This window comes from Helicoverpa zea, chromosome 30, assembly GCF_022581195.2.
Source record: "Helicoverpa zea isolate HzStark_Cry1AcR chromosome 30, ilHelZeax1.1, whole genome shotgun sequence".
Taxonomy (NCBI): Eukaryota; Metazoa; Arthropoda; class Insecta; order Lepidoptera; family Noctuidae; genus Helicoverpa; species Helicoverpa zea.
This window is the reverse complement of record NC_061481.1, coordinates 5,500,052-5,522,486: the sequence shown is the minus strand read 5'-3', so window position 1 is coordinate 5,522,486 and position 22,435 is coordinate 5,500,052. Positions and strand designations below refer to the sequence as shown.

At 40.0% G+C, this 22,435-nt stretch overlaps 1 protein-coding gene across 1 annotated transcript; it reads left to right on the top strand.

The window, feature by feature from the left end:
• Positions 1–697: 697 nt before the first annotated feature.
• LOC124644706 lies at positions 698–21,952 on the top strand. The gene is made up of 10 exons (XM_047184218.1): positions 698–779; positions 13,142–13,323; positions 14,183–14,314; positions 15,626–16,031; positions 16,465–16,844; positions 17,140–17,261; positions 17,526–17,660; positions 18,120–18,371; positions 19,020–19,133; positions 20,550–21,952. The coding sequence occupies exons 2-10, from the start codon at positions 13,147–13,149 to the stop codon at positions 20,632–20,634; spliced, it is 1,803 nt and encodes a 600-aa protein (XP_047040174.1). The 5' UTR covers positions 698–779; positions 13,142–13,146; the 3' UTR covers positions 20,635–21,952.
• Positions 21,953–22,435: the final 483 nt, after the last annotated feature.

Here is a 22,435-nt window from a genome sequence, read left to right as displayed (position 1 = left end):
TTACTCTACAATCATATTGCAATCGTAAATCATTTGCAGACAAAATACACAGACATTGACAGAAAAAAATAAAAACGTTTATTTCAAAGAAAAAATAGCGGAATGCCATGCGCTTCAATCGTAATTGAGTCGGGATTGGATCTCAGTCGAATGTGAATCGTATGTCGCTTAAGTAAAATTAGGAGAATCGAGCCCAGGCGTCTTCGATTAATCGGTGAGCATACATAAAAAAAAATATCCCGACGAATTGAGAACCTCCTCCTTTTTTGAAGTCGGTTTATAAAATATATCGTGTTACTAGTGAACATTGTAGCTTCCCAACAGTGAATGAATTTTTCAAATCTGTTTCGTAATTTAGGACCCTAAGTATAGGGCACAATCACATACAAAAGAAATGTTGCCTCTTTATTATTTTAAGTAAGAAGACCACTAAAAAGTACCGTACAATAATAAAGATCCTCCGAACGCCCACCCGACTCACACTTGGCCAGTTAAATTGAAGCAAACATTGCAAACTTTTTACATACAAACTGCGTAGACGCAACTTTCGCCGGTAACCGTACACAAATACCAACATAACAGTATTCATATTTTAGTACCAATTTGACTGTCGGACCGAACGCACGTCATTTTTCTTTCCGAGCGCAAATCGTAATTTTATTTACGTATCAAAAATCATGTGTGTATATTGAATTTGGTAGATTTTAGTGTTCATATAAAAGTGTTATTTGGCATAAAAAATATTGGTTTTTGAAGTGGTTTTGTAACACTTTTTTGTGGTGAGTAATTATGTGTATGTAGTTATAAAATTATGTCTCTTGCTGTGACTTGCGTTTAGAAAGATTATCCTATTTATCTTAATTGAGTAACACGTTAGTTGAGAAGGGATAGTTTGCGCGGATTGTGGGTTCAATACCCGGCTGAAGTATGAACCGTAAGAAAGTTGAAAGGTCAAAAACGTTTTATTTACATGCTTTTCTAATGGTGAAAAAAAAATACAAAATCGGTCCACACATTTTTGAGTTTATTCATTACAAACAAACAAAGGTCCTCATCTTTACACTATTACTATAAAAAAGAGGTCAAAAGCGTTGTTTACATTTTATTCAAAGTTTTTGAATAGAAAGTATCTTGCAAGTTTTTTAATATATTTATAAGCGACTTTCCAAAAAGTAAGAGGTTCTAAAAGTTTAACACTTTCTTACAGGAGTATCATTAGTTATTTACAGTAATAATGCAACCTTATATTAAACAAATAACAATTAACAAATTATGAAATAAAGCGGAATTACAATTACCTAAAGGTCTCTGCACACAGCGGGCGCGGCGCGGTGGGACGGGACGGCGACGCGACGCTGAGCAGTTGTAATGTACTAGATATTACGGAGGCCGCCACACAGAGCCGTCCCGCTCGACGGGACGCGACGCGATGATCTAGTACATTGTGTCGCGTCGCCGTCCCGTCCCGCCGCGCCGCGCCCGCTGTGTGCAGAGACCATTAGTATCAAAAAACTCATCTGCATCGTTGTCAGCGTTGATCGTGCTCAAAAGGCTGGAAAGAAAAATTCTCAAAACAGTCAAAAGCCAAAAAAAAGACTTTAAAATGCTATCATAGAGATGTCAGCAACCCCAGCGGGGCCCAACAGGGCCGAGGTCTGCCGGGGCTGCGAGATTGTTCGAAAGAGTTACCGCGGCCCTGGTACCTACATAAAAGGCCGACGACGGAACACGACGGTTTTTACCCAGTACGAGTCTAATGGCGCATCCACACATGCCGCCGGCTTATGCCGCCGGGTTTCAGACCGCCTTGCCGCTGAATGCAGGCCGCCGGCTTTACCGGCGGTTGCCGGCGGCCTGCAGATGCGGTTGCAATTTTCGCAGTAGTGTTGTGACTTTCGTCGAAGTTAGTCGTGTACGTAGGATTGAAAGGTGTTGGACTATGATATAGTTCCGTGTATCGCAAGTGTAGTGTTGTATGTTATTATTCGTAAAAAGAACCGCAAAATCAAACGAAGATATTGGGTCAGACCAAGTCTACGAAATAGGCCTAATGTGTCCGTGATACTTGAAGATGAAAGGATGACATAAACCGAAGAAATATTCGTTCGAAATTTCGTATCTCTAGTGAAGAATTTGAAATATTACTGAATTTAACTGGACCCATGATATCAAAAACTGACACCCGCTAGAGAAATGCTGTGTCAGCTTCCGATCGACTAGCAATTTGAGAACTACTTTCAACTTTGAGATACCTGGCTACAGGAGACTCTTATTTACATTTCGTTATTTACTTCTATGAAATTATACGACAACACTACCACTCCGTATCGAAGCCGCAAGCAAACTGCCGCCGGCAACCAAAAGCCGCGCGTGCCGCGGCTGAGATGCGGCAGATGCCGGCAAATTCCGCCGGGCATGTGTGGATGCGCCATAACACTCCCTCACTGCTGCTAACCCATAGCAGGAGTGGTCATTTGATGATTTTTGACGTCGTTAAAAAAAAAGGTGCTATCATGGGTCTAGCTAGAAGGCGGTGACGAAATAAACATCATCATGATCTCAGCCATAGAACGTCCACTGCTGAACATAGGCCTCCCCCTTAGATCTCCACAGATACACAAATTATGAAACAGTATGTTTAAAAGCTTCATGAAATACAACTGAATGAAATGTATTGTGGAAGCCAATTGTTTGTACTCAGCACCCTCTAAGTAAAAAAAGTGTTAGTTGAAGCTCAAGTTCGACAACAGTCTAACCAAAGGGGTATCGGGTTGCCCGGGTAACTGGGTTGAGGAGGTCAAATAGGCAGTCGCTTCTTGTAAAGCACTGGTACTCAGCTGAATCCGGTTAGACTGGAAGCCGACCCCAACATGATTGGGAAAAAGGCTCGGAGGATGATGATGAAGCCCAAGTTCACCAACAACATAAGTAAACTGTATCACCATGAATACTATCATTAAAGTTGTCTCAAAAACGCTTTAGTGTGTTGGTTACGGCCCCACGTTCGCCTTCTAAAAGTCCGGAAAAAAAACGTCGTTGAGGAAAACGGCATATATTTACTCACAACTGAAAAAAAAAAAAACAAAAATACAGATATATAAAAGCTAGTGAAACTAAAAAGTTCAAATTCATATCTTCCGACTCCATCATCAGATCAGTTCGACAGTACCATATTATTGTATTGTCATCAGAACTACATACAGCTGCTAATTTCAAGTTCAATTCTCATGACGCTGCGATCCTTGGAAGATACCACTACATAGCTACATACAGGTCGACCTAATAAAACTGAACTGATAAAATAGATCTCATTTCATAGTCACAAGCTGGTATTATCTCAAAATGTATGTGAAATCGTGGGAAACACAGTTCCAAAAATGTCACCCAACTCACCAGTTCACATGTCAGTACAATATAATTCGGTCAATTTTGACCAAATCACATAGGCAGAGCAAAATTACATATCATAATCATCATCATCTCAGCCATAGGACGTCCACTGCTGAACATAGGCCTCCCCCTTAGGTCGGCTCCAACAGGTATCTGTGGAGATCTAAATTACATATAATGTTTTCAAATGACAGGAGGTCAGATCCGGTTAGATTGGAAGCCGACCCCAACATTGTTGGGAAAAGGCTCGGAGGATGATGATGGATGACAGCCGGGACCCACCAATTTAACGTATCTTCCGAAGCACGGAGGAACTCGTCATGACAATATGGTTACCCATACCCATAGAGCGACCGCGCCGTTTTTCGAGTTTTTAACCAACATCAAAAAAGAGGAGGTTCTCAAGGCGCCAGTTTTTTTTTGTTTGTTTCGTTTGGTCCTTAATATATTAGGTAGGTATTTCTAAATGCATGCATAGAGCTCTCGCATACCTACTATTCTTTTAGTCGGCCGATAGTTTGTTTGGGCTCATAAATCTATGAAGTATACCTATGAAGCTGAATGGTAGTACGCACATTACAAAGATCAGGTATTTAGCCGGTATCAACCAACAGGCCGACTGAAAACTTTGATCAAAAATTTCTTTAAAAAAATGTTGATGTCTATACTCTATACTAATATTATAAAGCTGAAGAGTTTGTTTGTTTGTTTGAACGCGCTAATCTCAGGAACTACTGGTCCGATTTGAACATTTCTTTCAGTGTTAGATAGCCCATTTATCGAGGAAGGCTATAGGCTACTTTTTATCCCGGTACGGGAAGTAGTTCCCACGGGATGCGTGTGAAACCGCTGGCAGAAGCTAGTTATTTATAAAACGGACAAAAAAATCACGTTTGTTGTATGGGAGCCCCCAAAATATGTATTTAATTCTAGTTTTCAGTATTTGTTGTTATAGCGACAACAGAATTACATCATCTGTGAAAATGTCAACTGTCTATCACGGTTTTTGAGATACATCCTAGTAACAGACGGACGGACGGTCGGACAGAGGAGCGAAAACAATAGGGTCCCGTTTTACCCTTTGGGTACGGAACCCTAAAAAACTGAGGTCTATGTTGTCTTTTTCCGCTGACTCATAAGAACAGTTATAGATTTTCTAAAAACTCCGTACCTAAATATTTTTGGTATATATAACCTTGCTTTCTACTTCACATAGCTGGCCAGATCTTTTAGAACCTATGCGCTAATATAAGAGTCTACTGACCCAGTCACGTGTTACCTTTCACCAATTAGCTTAGAGATACCTATATCAGTATTTGTGAACTTCTGCCATTTAACACTTCAAGATGAACTGTTTAGTTACCGCAGCCCTGGTACATAAAAGGCCTACGACGGAAGACGACGGTTTTTAGTCAGTAAGAGTCTGACACTCCTTCCCCGCGGCTAACCCACAGCGGGAGGGGTCATTTGATGATTTTTGACGTCGTTAAAAAAAATGGACTGTTTACCCGATTATAGAAAACCTAACAGACAGACATGTGTTGCTGTGGAGTTTGTTGCGGCAATTCTTCTTCCCAGCAAAATCACATATGAAGTGGTGAAGGGCGGGCGTTTTGAGCTGTCTTTTGTTTTTGACGTTCGAAAAGTAATTTGAATGAACATTTTTCAGTTTGAGAAAGTTCGAGTTTGGATGCTATATTCATATTGTTATCATTTATTTACGTTCTACAAGTTTTTTTACATGGTGGGCTTAGGCTTATAGCCTAGTATGTGAGCTAAGGACAATTTTAGGTATTGAATACTTACACTAATCTATTACCTACTCCTCAAGTTTCCATCTGTAAGCAAAAGTTTCTTGTCTTATTAATAGAAAACTGCGGCCCGATTCTCCTAATTTTACTTAAGCGACATACGATTCACGTTCGACTGAGATCCAATCACTACTCGATTTTTTCTTTGAAATAAACTTTTTTATCCTTTTCTGTCATTCAATAATGAATCATTTTGTCTGCAAATGATTTACGATTGCAATATGATTGTAGAGCAAACAACCGTATAGAACAAAATCACCAAAATAGCAGACCAATCGCAAACCAATCGAATGTCATTGGAATACGATTGGTCTTATTTTAGTAGCAGAATGCCCGATATGGTTAGAACTGCTATTGCGATCATATTGCGATTCGATTTCTATTCAATTTTGACATTATTATCTTAGGAGAATCGGGCCCCTGAGCTTAAAACAAAGCGACTCACGGTCCCGCTTCACATGGCTGCGTCAGTATAACGGTATATATATTAGAACCTTCGCAGGCATCTTGCTGTTAACTGTATTCTAATATCTAGGTAAGCAGATAACTAGGCATTCTGTTACTGCGGACTAAGGCCCAAGTTCACTGAACGAGTCCATTTTTAGCACACTTTTAACTTCGACCTTTCTCTAGGTATAACTATTTATTTATATATTTGAATCAGGCATCTAAGGCCCATATAAAAATACAATACATAAATATTATAACACACACTAATACATATTTTATATTTAATAACATAAAACTAATGCACACGAAGTATCGGCGTCGTGTTACGCTGCGAAGTGTCGCGTAGCCATCCTCGGAATCTCCGATAGACGACACCCTTCGGCCAAAACTCTTCCTTGAGGAAGGTCTCGATGTGATGAGTTGGAACTCGCACCATGAACGAATTGAAGTTCGTGTTATGGCGCGACTCCAACTTCTCCACCCTCAAGGTCCAGTTGGTCTTGGACCGGATATACTCCAGGATCTGCTCTTCCGTCGTGGACTATGTAATGGAATCTGCCTTTGCTTGAGCCTTTTCTCAACCATGTTGGAGTCGGCTTCCGATCTAATCGGATGCAGCTGAGTACCAGTGTTACACTAGGAGCTATTGCCTATCTGACCTCCTCAACCCAGTTACCCGGGCAACCCAATACCCTTTGGTTAGACTGGTGTCAGACTTACTGGCTTCTGATAACCCATTACGACTGCCAAGGATGTTCAATGACAGCCTTTACAAGCACTTATGACCGTCATCGCTTTTATTATGTCGACCGACCATCGATGAAACTATGTAAGGGAATCTAAGGTCTCAATAATATGAATTTAGGTAATGAATTATATAAAAACTTTTTAACGATTCCATTTTCTATTAACCCTCCTGTTGCTAGCCACATTACTTGAAAAAATATCAATAAAGCCATTTGTCTATTGAAAAAAAAATCTTAGTTCCAAGGTAAAGGCCAGTTCTATTTCTTAGGTCTTCAATAATACTCTTTAAAGTTGCGAATAAAAAAATGTTTAGGTCTCTCCTAGTAACATTTTCAACACGTTTTTAATAGGTCGCCCTGTACGTAACTATGTAATGGCATCTTAGGTAACTAATATAACCATCCTCGAAGGATCGTAGCGTCATGAAAATTGTCAGCTGTGTGTAGTTCTGATGACAATACAATAATATGGTACTGTCGAACTGATCCCTTAGCTTTTTATAAAAAGTAGTTTAGATACTATACGTAACATTATAGCGAGATATAACCAATTACTGCGTTACTTAACTTCCTTATAACAAAGGTAAGAAAGTAGAATACATAATTATGTTGTAAGAATTACCGCACGCTGCAAACTTTTAGTCGGCCAATAGTTTGATCGGATCATAGAGAGCAAAATTACTAGCGGAGGTACCGTAACGGAAAATCTCCTAAGAAAGTAGCGCGTCAAAATGCGGGTGAGCGGGGGACGAGGAACGTTACCGTCTTTGCCCATTTTATGTAATACCAAAAATCAATGATGATAGATGTCTCAAAGAGCCCGAACGCCTCGTTTGTTCTCTCGTAATTGATCGTTTTGGTCATGCCCACCGTACGAATGTGAGCTAGAAGAAGGCGCCTGATCTACCTGCAATATGGCATCTCCGCTCAACTCTCCTTACTCCGTCGATCGAGCTCATAGACCAGGGGCCCGATTCTCCTAATTTTACTTAAGCGACATACGATTCACGTTCGACCCGATTCGACTGAGATCCAATCCCGACTCGATTACGATTGAAGCGTATGTGGCATTCCGCTATTTTTTCTTTGAAATAAACGTTTTTATCCTTTTCTGTCATTCAATAATGAATCATTTTGTCTGCAAATGATTTACGATTGCAAAATGATTGTACAGCAAACTACCGTATAGACCAAAATCACCAAAATAGCAGACCAATCGCACACCAATCAAATGTCAATCGAATACGATTGGTCTTTTATTAGTAGCAGAATGCCCGATATGGTTAAAACTGCTATTGCGATCATATTGCGATTCGATTTCTATTAGATTTTGACATTATTAACTTAGGAGAATCGGGCCCTTGTATGGAGATGATGGTATGGTAGTAAGCCACGAGGATCGATCGATTATGTAGCACGATAAATTGTTGGTTCCCGGCTGTCATTTGAACATCTTTGGCATTGTTACGGGTAGTCAGAAGCAGGAAAGTCTTAAAACAAGTCTTACCAAGGGGTATTGGGTTGCCCGGGTAACTGGGTTGAGGAGGTCGGATAGGCAGTCGCTCCATGGAACACATTGGTACTCAACTGCAAGTCAAATAAAATTCAAATTTAAGTTCAAAGCGAAAGACAAAAGTTTTTATTTCAAAAAGGCCTTTGCAGGCTCCTATGAAACGTCACACTAGTTGCACCGTACCAAAAAGTTGGTCTCATGGAGAAGATCCGGCAAGAAATTCCATAGACGCTTTCTTTTCAGTTTCCACCGCAATAACGTAAAAGATTTCCAAATACCTAGCCCAATAAAGCGATAAATATACCCAAACAACTCATAGTTAGCAAACAAACAGTATTTTACTGATTTGAATACCAAATTACTGAATCTATATTCGTAACTGCGAACAATTGACGTATACTCACCTATATGCATGAAATTAACGAAACTTTTCATGTAGGAAAATAAAGCGGACAGCACGGATTGAAATAACTGATATTTATGTCGCAAATGCCGAAAACAGAGGCCTCATTTCAGGATTTACTCCATGCTATATATATATATAATAATATGCTATACTCCATATATATGCTACACCTACATGCTACATGCTATACTGCATAATTATAGTGGCGTCCAAGCCGATTGTCGAAATAGCGGCTGGTCTCATTAAGGAGATCAGCCAACTGCGCAGGACATATAGTGCACGAGCATTTGCGCAGATTCAAGTGCACTCCCTATTCCTTCACTCTCAGCGCGCGATAGGACGACAATCCGGCACCACCGGAGAGAGGTCAGACACAGGACCGACATTTACGTGCTCTCCGATGCACGGTGTATCAATCACCAACTTCAGGCGCTTAACACCAGGGTTTAAACTGATAACATCCCTCTTTTTGCGTCGGTGGTTAAAAATCTCGTTTTTTTTCCGCTGTTGATTAGCAGCAGTGAGGGAGTGTCAGACTCTTACTGACTAAAAACCAGGCCGCAGTAACTCTTTCGAACAATCCCGCAGAAAAATCTCGAGTCAAATGTACATTTGTGATATTAATATAAATGCTACCATTCTATTTTGGCCTTTTGCAACTGTGCTACGCTTTCAAATTAATAGAATATAATAAAAATTACCAAACAATGTGTTTATGAGTCAGAAGCACGATACCTATTCACGTCAAGTTTGAAATACGTCATAGTAGTTTTAACAACCTTACTGTTTGACTTGACAATATGGGCTGTCGTTTAAAACTGGTAACTGTTTCCCACGGATTCATTCGCGTCTTGGGGAACTTATGCAGAGTTTACACGAAGCCAGTTATGCTGTCGCCAGTCCTGCGGAGGTCACTGGCTAGAAAATAGACGGGCACTCTATTTTCGCCAGTGCTTGAAAAACTGAGGCAAATTCCAAGCCAGCGATGGTTGCCAGTCTTATTGTCTGCCAGTGTTGGCGTCGTGTAAACTATGCTTTATTCCTGAATCTGGAAAAATATAGCCTATGTTATTCGGGTATAGAGTAGCTTTCCAACAGTGAAAGATTTTTTTCTGCAGAGTACAAACAAAGAAAGTATATATTAATTAAGTATATATGTCTCTACTAGCTTCCGCCAGCGGCTTCGCCCGCGTGGTGTGTTGATAAAAAGTAGCCTATGTGTTAATCCAGGGTATCACCTATCTACATACGAAATTTCAATCAAATCGGTCCAGCCGTTTTTGCGTGATTGAATAACAAACATACATCCATACATTCTCACAAACTTTCACATTTATAATATAAGTAGGATTTTGTTAGTATAGATTAGAAATACAAAATGGTAATTACATAGTTACCTAATATGAGTCATTCAAGTGTAAATAAAGAATTGTTTGCAATTTACAGTCACAGCTTTGAACCTGTTAATTAATATGTGTATGCTAACCCTACGGTTTCGCCTACGTCCCGTGGGATTAAAAAGATAAAAAACACACTTTAAGTCGACGGATATAGTTTGTTTGGACTCATAAATAAATATGAATATGAATGGTAGTATGCATATTACAAAGATCTGGTATTCAGTCAGTAGCAGACCGACTGAAAATGATTGAAATAGTTTCCGCTCACTTTTAGAGCATATAATAAAAAAAATCTCATAAATTATTCAAAAATAAATTGCGAACATTCACAAATAAGAAACGTGTGAATTGCTATGTTTCAATTTACTTTTATTGTCGCTGTAAATATTTTGCTAAAAAATTACGTGACTATCTTGGATTGAGTTACTAGGTTTCAGTGTGAGGTTTCACCCGCATCTCTAGAGAAATTACTTCCCATATCTGGATAAAAAATGCCCAATAGCCTTCCTCAATAAATTACTAGCACTGGTTTTTAGGGTTCCGTACACAAAGGATAAAACGGAACCCTATTGTTTTCGCTCCTCTGTCGGGCGTATCAATCACCAACTGCCGGGCTCCGGGCTGCTTTGTGAAAGTCTTCTAAAACCCACAAAGCGATTTCGACCCGACTCGGGAACCCGAGACCTCGTGGTCAGCAGCTGCACTTGCGACAGCTAGACCAACGAGGCAATCATAGTATGAAGATGGGCACTATGGGTATTTACCTACTACCTATAGGATCTGTTACAGCCTTTTTTTTATCGTCCCACTGCTGGGCTGCGGCCTCCTCTCACACTGAGAAGGATTTCACCACGTTTGCTCAATGCGGGTTGGTGATTTCGGACTATATAGTCCAGGTTTCCTCGAGATGTTTTCCTTCACCTTTTTATCAGCCATTGGTGTCTAAGGTACAGTTAGAAAGTACATACAAACTGAGAAAAGTGCCATTGGTACTTGCCTGACCTGGAATCGAACCCCACACTCTCATACTCGAGAGGTTGGTTCTTTACCCACTAGGCCCCTATAGGTATAGTGTACCTATTAGGCCTCGCCACGGTCCATAACTAGCGTAGGAACTGTAGAAGTCTCACGTGCTACTTAGTTCAGCCAAACATCGTAAGAGCGATCTTTATCACGCTCTGGTAATCATGGGATATTATCTGTCGCATCCGCGTGAGTTCAATGACCCTGTTTACCCAACTGCGGTGAATGAGGTTGTGCGTTTGACTAGTAGCTTGCTAGATAGATGGGTGCGTTTTTAGAGTTCCGTACCCAAAGGGTAAAACGGGACCCTATTGTTTTCGCTCCTCTGTCCGTCCGTCCGTCTGTCTGTCACCAGGCTGTATCTCATGAATCGTGATAGTTAGAGAGCTGAAATTTTCACAGATGATGTATTTTTGTTGCCGCTATAACAATAAATACTGAAAACTATAATTAAATAAATATTTGGGGGGGGGGGGGGCTCCCATACAACAAACGTGTTTCTTTGTCCGTTTTATAAATAATGGTACAGAACCTTTCGTGCGCGAGTCCGACTCGCACTTGGCCGGTTTTTAGGAAATAGTTGGGGCCAGATTCTTCAAGAGCTGGTGGCTAAGTCAAAGCCGCGAGCATCGAATGGCTAGCGCGGTTGGGGCGTGGATGGGTGACTATCTTGTCACGTTCCTCCGTGTTTCGGAAGGCACGATAAATTGTTACGTCCAGGCTATCATTTGAACATTTTTGACAGTCGATACAGCCAGAAAGTCTGACAACCAGTGACCTAAGGGATAAGCCTGAGTTTAGGGTGCCAAATAGGTAGTCGCTCCGTGTGGCGCCACGAGGTGATCATTTTTACACATCGCTTGAAAATACCACATCGTACCGTACCGTATCGTACCATCATCATCATAATCATCCTCCAAGCCTTTGTTCCCAACTATGTTGGGGTCGGCTTCCAGTCTAACCGGATTCAGCTGAGCACCAGTGCTTTACAAGAAGCGACTGCCTATCTGACCTCCTCAACCCAGTTACCCGGACAACCCGATACCCCTTGGTTAGACTGGTGTCAGACTTACTAGCTTCTGACTACCCGTAACGACTGCCAAGGATGTTCAATGACAGCCGGGACCTACAGTTTAACGTGCCATCCGAAACACAGTCATTGGTGTCTAAGATACCGTGAATAACCGGCCGGTCACAAACTAGCTATTAAATGCTATATCGTACAAAACTATATAGGAAGTTACATTGACTATGTGCAATATTGCTGGGTTACTACATAGACTGTAGGATATTGGCAATTTTTTGAGCTATAAATTATTATTATAGTGTTTAGTAAGAGGCAGTTAAAAGAATGGGCTGCGGGATTGTTCGAGTTACCGCGGCCATGGTACATAAAAGGCCTACGAAGGAACATGATGGATTTTAGTCAGTAAGAGTCTGATACTCCCTCACGTTGCTAACGGTATCCTGAGCCTTAGGTCTTAGGCTGTCATTAAACAGTGCTTACTTCCCTACTTATATTATAAATGGGAAAGTAACTGTCTGTATGTCTGTCTGTCTGTCTGTCTGTCTGTATGTCTGTTACGCTTTCACGTCCAAACCACTGAACTGATTTTAATAAGATTTGGTACAGAGATAGAGTTGACCTTGAGAAAGAACATTGGATAGTTTTTATCCTGGACTTTTGAATAATTCTGTTGGGAACGCGATATAACCGAACTCCACGTGGGCGAAGCCGCTGGCGGAAGCTAGTTATAGACATTTGTAACCACGTAAGTAAATAGCTATTCCGTCGTAATTAAAACTTCTTTGACGATGTGTTGTAAAGTATATTACGCTTTATCTGCGTCTTTGCTAGAAAATTACTTCCTCAATTTTAGATTGACATCTTAAAAGCCGGCCAAGCGCGAGTCGGACTCGCGTACGACTGTTTCCGTACCTTTATGGGTGTCGTTAAAAAATAACGTTTTATAGGAGGAAGCTTGATAAAATGTTTATTTTATTCTTGTTTTCAGTATTTCATTATAGCGGCAACAATAGGTAATACATCGTCTGTGAAAGTTTCAACTGTCTAGTTGTCATGGTTTCTTGTGATACTTACAGCCTGTGACAGAAGACCGGTCGTATGGACAGCAAAGTCTTTGTAATATGCTGACATTACTAAGACTTCGCGCTAAGTTTTACCTACTTATACCTAACCCTAAAAATTGCGTAAATGTAGGATTCCACTGGGATGCGGCACTGTAACGAACTCAAATGTTTCTTCTGGTCTACTGGCTCTAACAAAACGCCACAAATGTAACTGGGTTGAGGAGGTCAAATAGGCAGTCACTCCAAGTAGCACGCTTAGTTTTTTTAACCTTTTGGTGCTGTATTTAATTTTGTGTTAATATTTATTTCAGAAACAATGTTCCAATACGACTATGAGAAGCGTCCGCCATCTTCGACGTCGTGCGAGAGTCGTGCGACGGCGACGACCGACTGGAGCCGAGGATACCCGAGCTTGCCCGAGCGCGTGCCGAACGCGCGCCGCCCCCTCCCGCCCAGACCTACTGTCATACATCGGGTGCCTGATAAGACTACTGTGAGTTAATTTGTCTAGCCTTATCTTAGCGACATTAACGATGAGGTCGGGTTTTTGTCCTAAAGGATGCAGCTAAGTACAAGTTTGGCACATGAAGCGACTGCTTATCTGACCTCCTCATCATATTCCGAGCCTTTTTCCCAACTATGTTGGGGTCGGCTTCCAGTCTAATCGGATGTAGCTGAGTACCAGTGCTTTACAAGGAGCGACTGTCCTATCTGACCCCCTCAACCCAGTTACCCGGGCAACACAATACCCCTTGGTTAGACTGGTGTCAGACTTAAGGCCTATTCAAACCTGAGCGATATTCGCTGCCGCTGTGGGTAGAAGTACATACCGCGCGGGAGCAGCGGCATGCATCCCGAACAGGAACAGTAATATTATCGCATACCCACTGGGTTTTCTCTGCCGCAGACGGTAGCGAATACCGCTTAGGTCTGAATAGGCTTTAACTGGCTTCTGACTACCCGTAACGACTGCCAAGGATGTTCAATGACAGCCGGGACCTACAGTTTAACGTGCCATCCGAAACACAGTCATTGATGTCAGCCGGGTATCCACTTAGGTTCGCCGTGGTTTGCGAACACTGTGTGCTCCGCGAACGTGAACGTGTACAGTGTACTCACTTAGGCTGCAACATCAGTGAACAAACTGCGCTCCCCGAGTTCCCGCAAAAAACCGCTTCCCGAGCGCTCCGCCGTGCTCCGATCGTGCTCCGCGATCACGACGTAAGTATCCATTATGTTTGGTTTGCGGAGCGAGCGCGTTCGCGAACCACGGCGAACTTAAGTGGATACCCGGCTTAAAGACTGCCAATACTAGTATAGATGTTCAACACATTTTCTCCCATACATTCCAGGTGCCTCTAAAAGTATGGATAATAGCGAGCGCGTCGTGCTTCGCGGTGTGCGCGGCGCTGGTGCTGGCGACTGTCGTCATCACCAAGTGGGGCAGCTCCGACGCCTTCACCACCAGGGAGCTGTTCCCGCCGGTAATCTATATATACAAGGTGTTGATTTGCATTTGTGCCATAGTTCAGGAGGAGGACATACAATACGTAAATAATCGAATGGAATTACAGTAGATGGGAAATAACTAATATGCACTGCTTTTTTGTCATTGTAATGTCGTTGTATTTCAGAAGTAATCCAATTTTATGAATGAAATTTATGAATGAACATTGCGTATGCTTTGTGTTTGCGTTTGTGTGAGGGCGCAGCACGATTTTAAGGCCAGTAACATACGCGCCAATTTTAAATAAGGCTAGATAACATTTACGGAATTCGGAAAAAAAATTAAAGGAAAAAAATTACGTACCAATTTTTTTATTGATTTGTGTCGAGAATCATTAGCATAATTACCTCCTTGAATATGGCACGGATGCAAATCAACAGCTTGTATAGTTTAAATATAAAAGTATGGATAATAGCGAGCGCGTCGTCCCCATATCCCTTGGTCACGCCATCACCCGTCGGATCGGCTGGATCAATTAAAATTAGAGGGGAAGTAGGTATAGGAACTTAGACCCTGGAGAAGGACGCAGAATAGTTTTTGTCACCATCCGATCCACCAACACATCAGTTCGTCAACACTGTATCATTGTATAGTCGAACTTGTATTGTAATAGTTGGAAGATGGTTACATGAACAAAAAAAAAAAACTTTTTACAAAAAAATAAAACCGACTCCCAAAAACACTGAAAAAAAACTATTCTTAGGTGCATCGGCCTAGAAGTAAGTTACTAATGGATGTACCTGAGTTTATACACCACCGACTTCTAGGCCGATGCACCTAAGAATAGTTTTTTTGGTTTTCAGTGTTTTTGGGAGTCGGTTTTGTTTACTAATTTTTGTAACCAAAATTGCCAGCCTACTTAAGTTTTTTGAGGCCGTAATTTTTTATCTTCCTTCATAAATCGAGAAGAATAGTTGTCAGACTTACTAGTTTCTGACTACCCGTAACTACTGCCAAAGATGTTCAAATGACAGCCAAAACCTAACGTGCCCTCCGAAACACGGTGGAACTCGCCATCCACAAACCGACCGCGCCAAGCGTTGCTTAACCTACATCACTACATAGTATAAAACAAGTCGCTTTTTGTGTCCCTATGTCCCTTTGTACGCTTAAATCTTCAAAACTTCGCAAACTATTTTCATGCGGTGTTTTTTAGTAGATAGAATGATTAAAGAGGAAGGTTTATATGTATAATAACATCCATTAAATTGTGGGGAAATATTGATATCCCGTGCGAAGCCGGGGCGGGTCGCTAGTTTTAATTCTAATTTAATAATTATCTTTTCAGGAACCAATCCTAGCTCCTCAGCACCCCACGCCAACACAATACACAACAGAGTCGGACGAAATAGAAGAAAGCGCCATCTTGCAAAAACTTTCCATATTCAAAAATATCGTTGCCAACAGAGAGCATAAAAACCTCATTTCGAAAACTCAAATTCATCCTCTACACGATGAAATACTCCATGAAGAACGAAATATTAAGAAAAAAGATAAAGCTGTCATTGAAACGGCTGAAGAAGAGTTAAAAGCAAAAGATAATTTGAATTTGGAATCTTTTAAAGAACAGAAAATGGCGCGAAAGATTGAAAACAATGAAACAAAGATGGTGGTAGAAGAAGTTCCGAGTTTCAAGCCGATGTTGCCAGAATTAAATATACATAAGGATTTGGATTTAATGTATAATATGGGTCGTAAGTGTTCTTCACTTTTTAATAGTAGAATACCTAAGTTTTTCTTTCTTCTATGTAAAGTCCTCGAACAAACATGCTCCAATAAAAAAATCTATGCTTAGAATATAAATATATTATACCTATATTTAGTTATGCAGCTAAGATATTATCAGACCTATCGTCTGACGATGGAGGCCCTACTTTCAAAATACAGGAGTGCAAGGGACGAGGAACGTTACTATCTTTGCCCATCATCATTTTTTTGCAATGCCAAAAATGTTTGACAGATGTCTCAAAGAACCCGAATACTTCGTTAGTTCACTCGTAACTGATCATTTAGGTACGATGGACATGACTCATCGTACCTAATTGACCTAGATGAGTCGCCTGACCTACCTAAGGCATCTCCGCTCTTCTTTACTCCTTTTAAATAATATAAATATTCTCTCCACAGCTAAAGACGACTACTTGTATGACGACGAGAATCTCTACGACGATTACATGCAAAGCAATACCATGACCTCTTACCTCATCGAGAAAGTCCAGGAGTTACACGACTGGGTGGTCACAGACCCCGACTTCAAAAACAACACGACGAGAACAGACACCGACTTCGGATCTCTATTAAAAGCCTTGAATGAAAGTCTGGTGGAAGGAAACGTGACGATTGTCATGCATAAGCTAAAAGATATGTATTTTGGGGAGAATTATACTAATTTGAATAGTAGTAGGAAGGTGATTGTCACAAATAGTACTGATATGGTCTCGTTTGGAATCCTGACTCTGGATGTGATGCTGTTGCATAATATTCAGTTGATGGCTTGGGAGAATCAGGTGAGAACTTTAATGTTTATGCTTTAGTAGACAGAAATCATTTATTTGCAAAGAATCATCATCCTCCGAGCCTTTTCCCCAACTATGTTGGAGTCGGCTTCCAGTCTAACTGGATGTCGCCTATCGCCTATACCTATCCCCTCAACCCTGTTATCTGGGCAACCCAATACCCCTTGGTTAGACCGGCGTCAGACTTTCTGGCTTCTGACTACCCGTAACGACTGTCAAGGATGTTCAAAGACGCCTTGTTAAAAAATTAAACAAAGTAAATAATGACTTAAAATAAATATTCCAGGAGATAGCCCGAAACAAGATGCTGAAGGATCCCGACGTGTTTGCCTTCAACGCTCTGTTCCTAGACCCGAGCAAGGTGGAGTCCAAGCATAACGAAGTGGCTCATGACGGATCCATATTCTTGTAAGTAACACTCACTCATATTATAAACACTTCTTAAGAAAAAATAATAGTTTACAAACAAACACGTTTTTAGCACGTCCGCCATATTAGGGAGGCCGCCATATTGGATTCGTAATTACGTTTCTTAGCTAGTCATGTATTGTCATCAGACGGCACACGTACCACAAACAATTTAAAGTTCGTGTTAACTCGGCTCGGCTCTAACTAATTATTGTTTTGAAATGTTTTTTTTTTTTTATTAATGATTAGTTGTTTATTTGACAGGAAACGACTAACCCCCCGTCAGGACCCCATAGACGACTTGGACATCGGGAAGAATCTTCTAGAGAACATCATGGAAGTCGGCATGAGTACCGCCCGCGCCGCCATACACCTCGGCAGAGCTTACAAGAACACCAGGTATGTACGCCTTCTATGAAACCTTATAAAATATATATTAATCTTGAACATATTTCTGAGAACCCTGTTAATTTCAGCAGTAATCCTAATAAAGTAGCTGTAGCGTCAAAATTCTTGTATCGTATGTAAATCTTTGCCAGATCTTGCTGTTATATCCTGAGATGAAAGAAAAGTAAAGGTTTATATGCCAGACAAGTTCCCGGCAGCGGGGCCCAACAGGGCCAAGGTCTGCCGGGGCTGCGGGATTGTTCGAAAGAGTTACCGCGGCCCTGGTTTTTTTTGTTTAGTCAGTAAGAGTCTGACACTCCCTCACCGCTGCTGACCCACAGCGGGAGGGGTCATTTGATGATTTTTGACGTCGTTAAAAAAAAGACAAGTTCCCGAAAGGCTATCAGAGACTAGTGAAACTGGCTATGACTCTAAACAATTATCAAACAAAAACATCCTCATTTTTTTCAGAAACATCCTCAACCAAATTTCAAACAAAGAACTGCAGGCTAGCAACATTCAGAACCAGTTATCCCGCAACATAGATGGCAACACTCACGCACTCAACCACTTACAAACCTCTTTTGACAGTACGCACGGTGTTGCCAGTACAAATGGTAGTTTTTATACTGAGTTGGATTGTATTTGGTTGCTGTACTGCAGGAATTTGGTCGCCACTACTAAGTTGAATCAGCCTTATAATACTATGGCTAGGATAAATGGGTGAGTTTATAATGTGTGTGTTTTTTTTTTTCTAAAATAGCTTTATTTTCTAAAGAAGTCCATGCATAATTCTTATTAAATGACACTGAACCCCACACTAGGATACCCTATATCGTGGGGCTCATTCTCTTTCGTCTCCAGTGAATAATATAATTTTCCATAGATTTTCGCTAGAAAACTAAAACAGTTTCCTTACATAAGTTCTTTAACATTTATGTACTCGCACAAAATATTGTTTTTGTTTTATAAGTTCTGAAATTAAAGCATCACGATTGTTAGATGTTGACAGGGTCTCAAATTATGAACAAATAGTAGCAGTTCCCTACAGTTTCACTCATGTCCCAGGAGAATCACTTCCCGAAACAGGGTAAAAAGTAGCCTATTTACTTAGTCGCTATATGTATACCAAACATTTTCATCCTATCGATTTGGTGGGGAAGGGGTGAGAGACAGACAGAGAGTCCCTTGAAAATTTTTGTAAGGAAATTAATATTTTGGGTGTAAAATCTCTGACGTTTTTGACACATAAAACTAACGAATTGCTATTTAAAAGTACTTAGATTACTCTCTTATAAACTATCGAACTAAATTATACTGCTTACATGAATTCTTACTTGAATTAATGATGTAATGTTTATTTTGTTTCAGCGTGGCTCTGCGGATGCTGACAGGCGAGCTGGCAGCGAACAAGGCGCTAGACACCATGATATATGAACTGCTCACCGGCTGGACTGACCTCAAGTGTAACGATATGTTCCCCAGGTAAATACAATAATCATCATCCTCCGAGCCTTTTTCCCAACTATGTTGGGGTCGGCTTCCAGTCCAACCGGATGTAGCTGAGTACCAGTGCTTTACAAGGAGCGACTGCCCTATCTGACCTTCTCAACTCAGCGACTCTACCTTAAGACTGGTTGTCAGACTTACTAGCTTCTGACTACCCGTCATATAAACCCTGAAGTTATTCAAATGGTAACTCACCAAACTTCTGAAACACGGAGGAACTCGTCATGACAAAGTCATCCATCCACGGACCGACCGCGTCAAGCGTTGTTTAGCCTTATGACCAATCGATACATGTGGCTTTTACTTAGCTACCATCATTCTTAATATACACAATCAGGGTCCGATTCTCCTAAGTTAATAATGTCAAAATCGAATAGAAATTGAATTGCAATTTAATCGCAATAGAAGTTTTAACCATATCGGACATTCTGCTACGAATATAAGACCAATCGTATTCCAACGACATTCGATTGGTTTGCGATTGGTCTGCCATTTTGGTGATTTTGGTCTATACGGTAGTTTGCTCTACAATCATATTGCAATCGTAAATCATTTGCAGACAAAATGGTTTATTATTGAATGACAGAAAAGGATAAAAACGTTTATCTCAAAGAAAAAATAGCGGAATGCCACATACGCTTCAATCGTAATTGACTCGTAATTACATCTCAGTCGAATGTGAATCGTATGTCGCTTAAGTAAAATTAGGAGAATCGGGCATAAGACAGCCCATTCTGTGTTGGATAACTCATTTATCAAGCAACACCATAGGCAACTTTTTTAACCATGTTCCCAGAGTAGTTTGCAGACGCACAGAAACAGCTAGTTAAGCTATGAAATATGTATTTCAAATTTAATTTTATTTAATTACTTTTTGATACATTTTTTTATTTACAATACATATTTACAATAAATATCAAAAACTATCCTAGTAAAACAAACAACTAAAAAGCGTCAAAAAATTCGTCCCCATCGCTGTCAACTGGGTGCGTGCCCAAGAGGCTGGCAGCATTACCTCGTTGGATCGCCATGCTGATTCTTTGTCCGAGGTAATAGCCAGCCTTCTGGTCACGAGAACCGTCAACCAGCCGCCTAGAGAGATCTTTAAATAGAATGTGGGCATTCGGACCCCACGACCAGAGGGTTTCAACCCCAAACGGTTCGAAAATATAGTTTCCGACAAGGCCACTATATTTCCACCGCTTGAGGTTCTCCGCAACCGCAGCGGCAGCATTTGATACATAGTTATAATAATTTTTTAATGATATGTAAATATTCTTTTGTTAATTAATATTTTTACTTTAGGATTTCTGTTTGTAGTATGATATTTTTGTTGTAAATAAAAAAACTATATTAAAATATTGTTGTTACAAAATAATTGTCTTTTCCCAGATGCAGCAAAGTGAATGCAGCGTCAGTAGTAATGGACACAATTCTTCAATCTCATAGAAAATCACAAGCTGCCAACAGAGGATGATACACAAAATCAAAAACATAGTAAACATAGTTAAATTATTCTTTTTAACCTATTAAATACCCCAATTAGTTACTTATTTGAGGTAGCTCAATGTCCCCGTTCCTTTACAATTAGTTTATCAAAAAGCTATTCTTTTGTTTGTTTGTTATGTTTCCACGGTAATCGGGCTGAATCAATAAAGATGAGATCTGGCATAATGAAGGACTGGATACAGTCAATATTAAAATACCTAAAGTGTCGTAGTAATTGCTTGAGCCGTTTTACCGTGAAAATGTGGCAAATAACGTTTCTGTCGCATTTATAAAACAAGATTGTTTAAAAAATAGTAATATTGCATTAAGTATTGTAATTTGTTTGCTCAGTACTTATTAATTAGATTTAGGGATAAATCAAACGCTGAAACTAAGAAAAGTTGAAAAAAAAGCTACCAAAATGGTAAGAAAATTGTTACACTGGCAACATTTTATGTAATTGTTAAGTTTTTAGAGTTTATTATTTTGCTTAATTTATCTGATTTATTCTATTTTAAACTCCGTTTGAGGTAAAGTTATTATATTCAAACTTCGTACTCTCAAATGTAGTTTGAAGATTATATTTTTTAGTAGGTATTAAGATTAATTTAAACTTAACGTTACGAAATAAAAGTACTTAAAACACAAGAAAATATTTCTACCATGGTCATACGTTAGCTACATCATTCATAGAGTCCCAGTAGAATGCAGGGGCTCTGCTAAGTTAATAATTACAAAATTCAATAGAAATTGAATCGCAATAGCAGTTTTAACCTTAGCGGCCATTCTGCTACTAATATAAGACCAATCGTATACCAACGACATTCCATTGGTTTGCAATTGGTCTGCCATTTTGGTCTAAACGGAAGTTTGCTCTACAATCATATTGCAATCGTAAATAATTTACAGACGATATGATTCATTATTGAATCACAGAAACGGATAAAAACGTTTATTTACAAGAAAAAATTGCGGAATGCCACATATGCTTCAATCGTAATTGAGTCGGGATTTGATCTCAGTCGGATGTGAATCGTATGTCGCTTAAATAACATTAGGAGAATCGCGCCCCTGAACGCATACGTAACCAATCATGTATAGATTGTAAGAAGTACGCAACTGCAAATTACCACGGTAGAAATTATTTAAGCCTGTCATTTAATAACTTGTAAAGTACAGAATCACTTAATTTTAAGTACAAACTTAAATAACTCGAGTTAGGTATTGTATAAGTAATATTAATTTACATTAAAGAGGCTTATTTTGTTAAATAGACTGAGAAATTAAAATAAAAACGTTGAATAAAATATGATTTGTTTTATTTCATGATTTTATCATCCTCCGAGCCTTTTCCCAACTATGTTGGGGTCGGCTCCCAATCTAACCGGATGCAGCTGAGTACCAGTGTGCCACAAGGAGAGACTGCCTATCTAACCTCTGGTGAAGCTTAAATGCCTTTTTAGGGTTCTGTACCCAACGGGTAAAACTCTATTGTTTTCGCTGCTCTGTCCTTCCGTCCGTCTGTCACCAGGTATCTCGTGGACCGTGATAGTTAGAGAGTTGAAATTTTTAACAGATGATGTATTTTTGTTGCCGCTATAACAACAAATACTGAAAACTATAATAAAATAAATATTTTGGGGGGCTCACAAAAAACGTGTTTTTTTCGTGCATAATAAAGTATATAAGATACTAAATATAACTGATTACTAGAGAAGGGATCACTAACTTAAAAACTATTGATAGTTTAATTTTAAATAAGCTCTAGTTTCTAAAGTACTGACAATTCG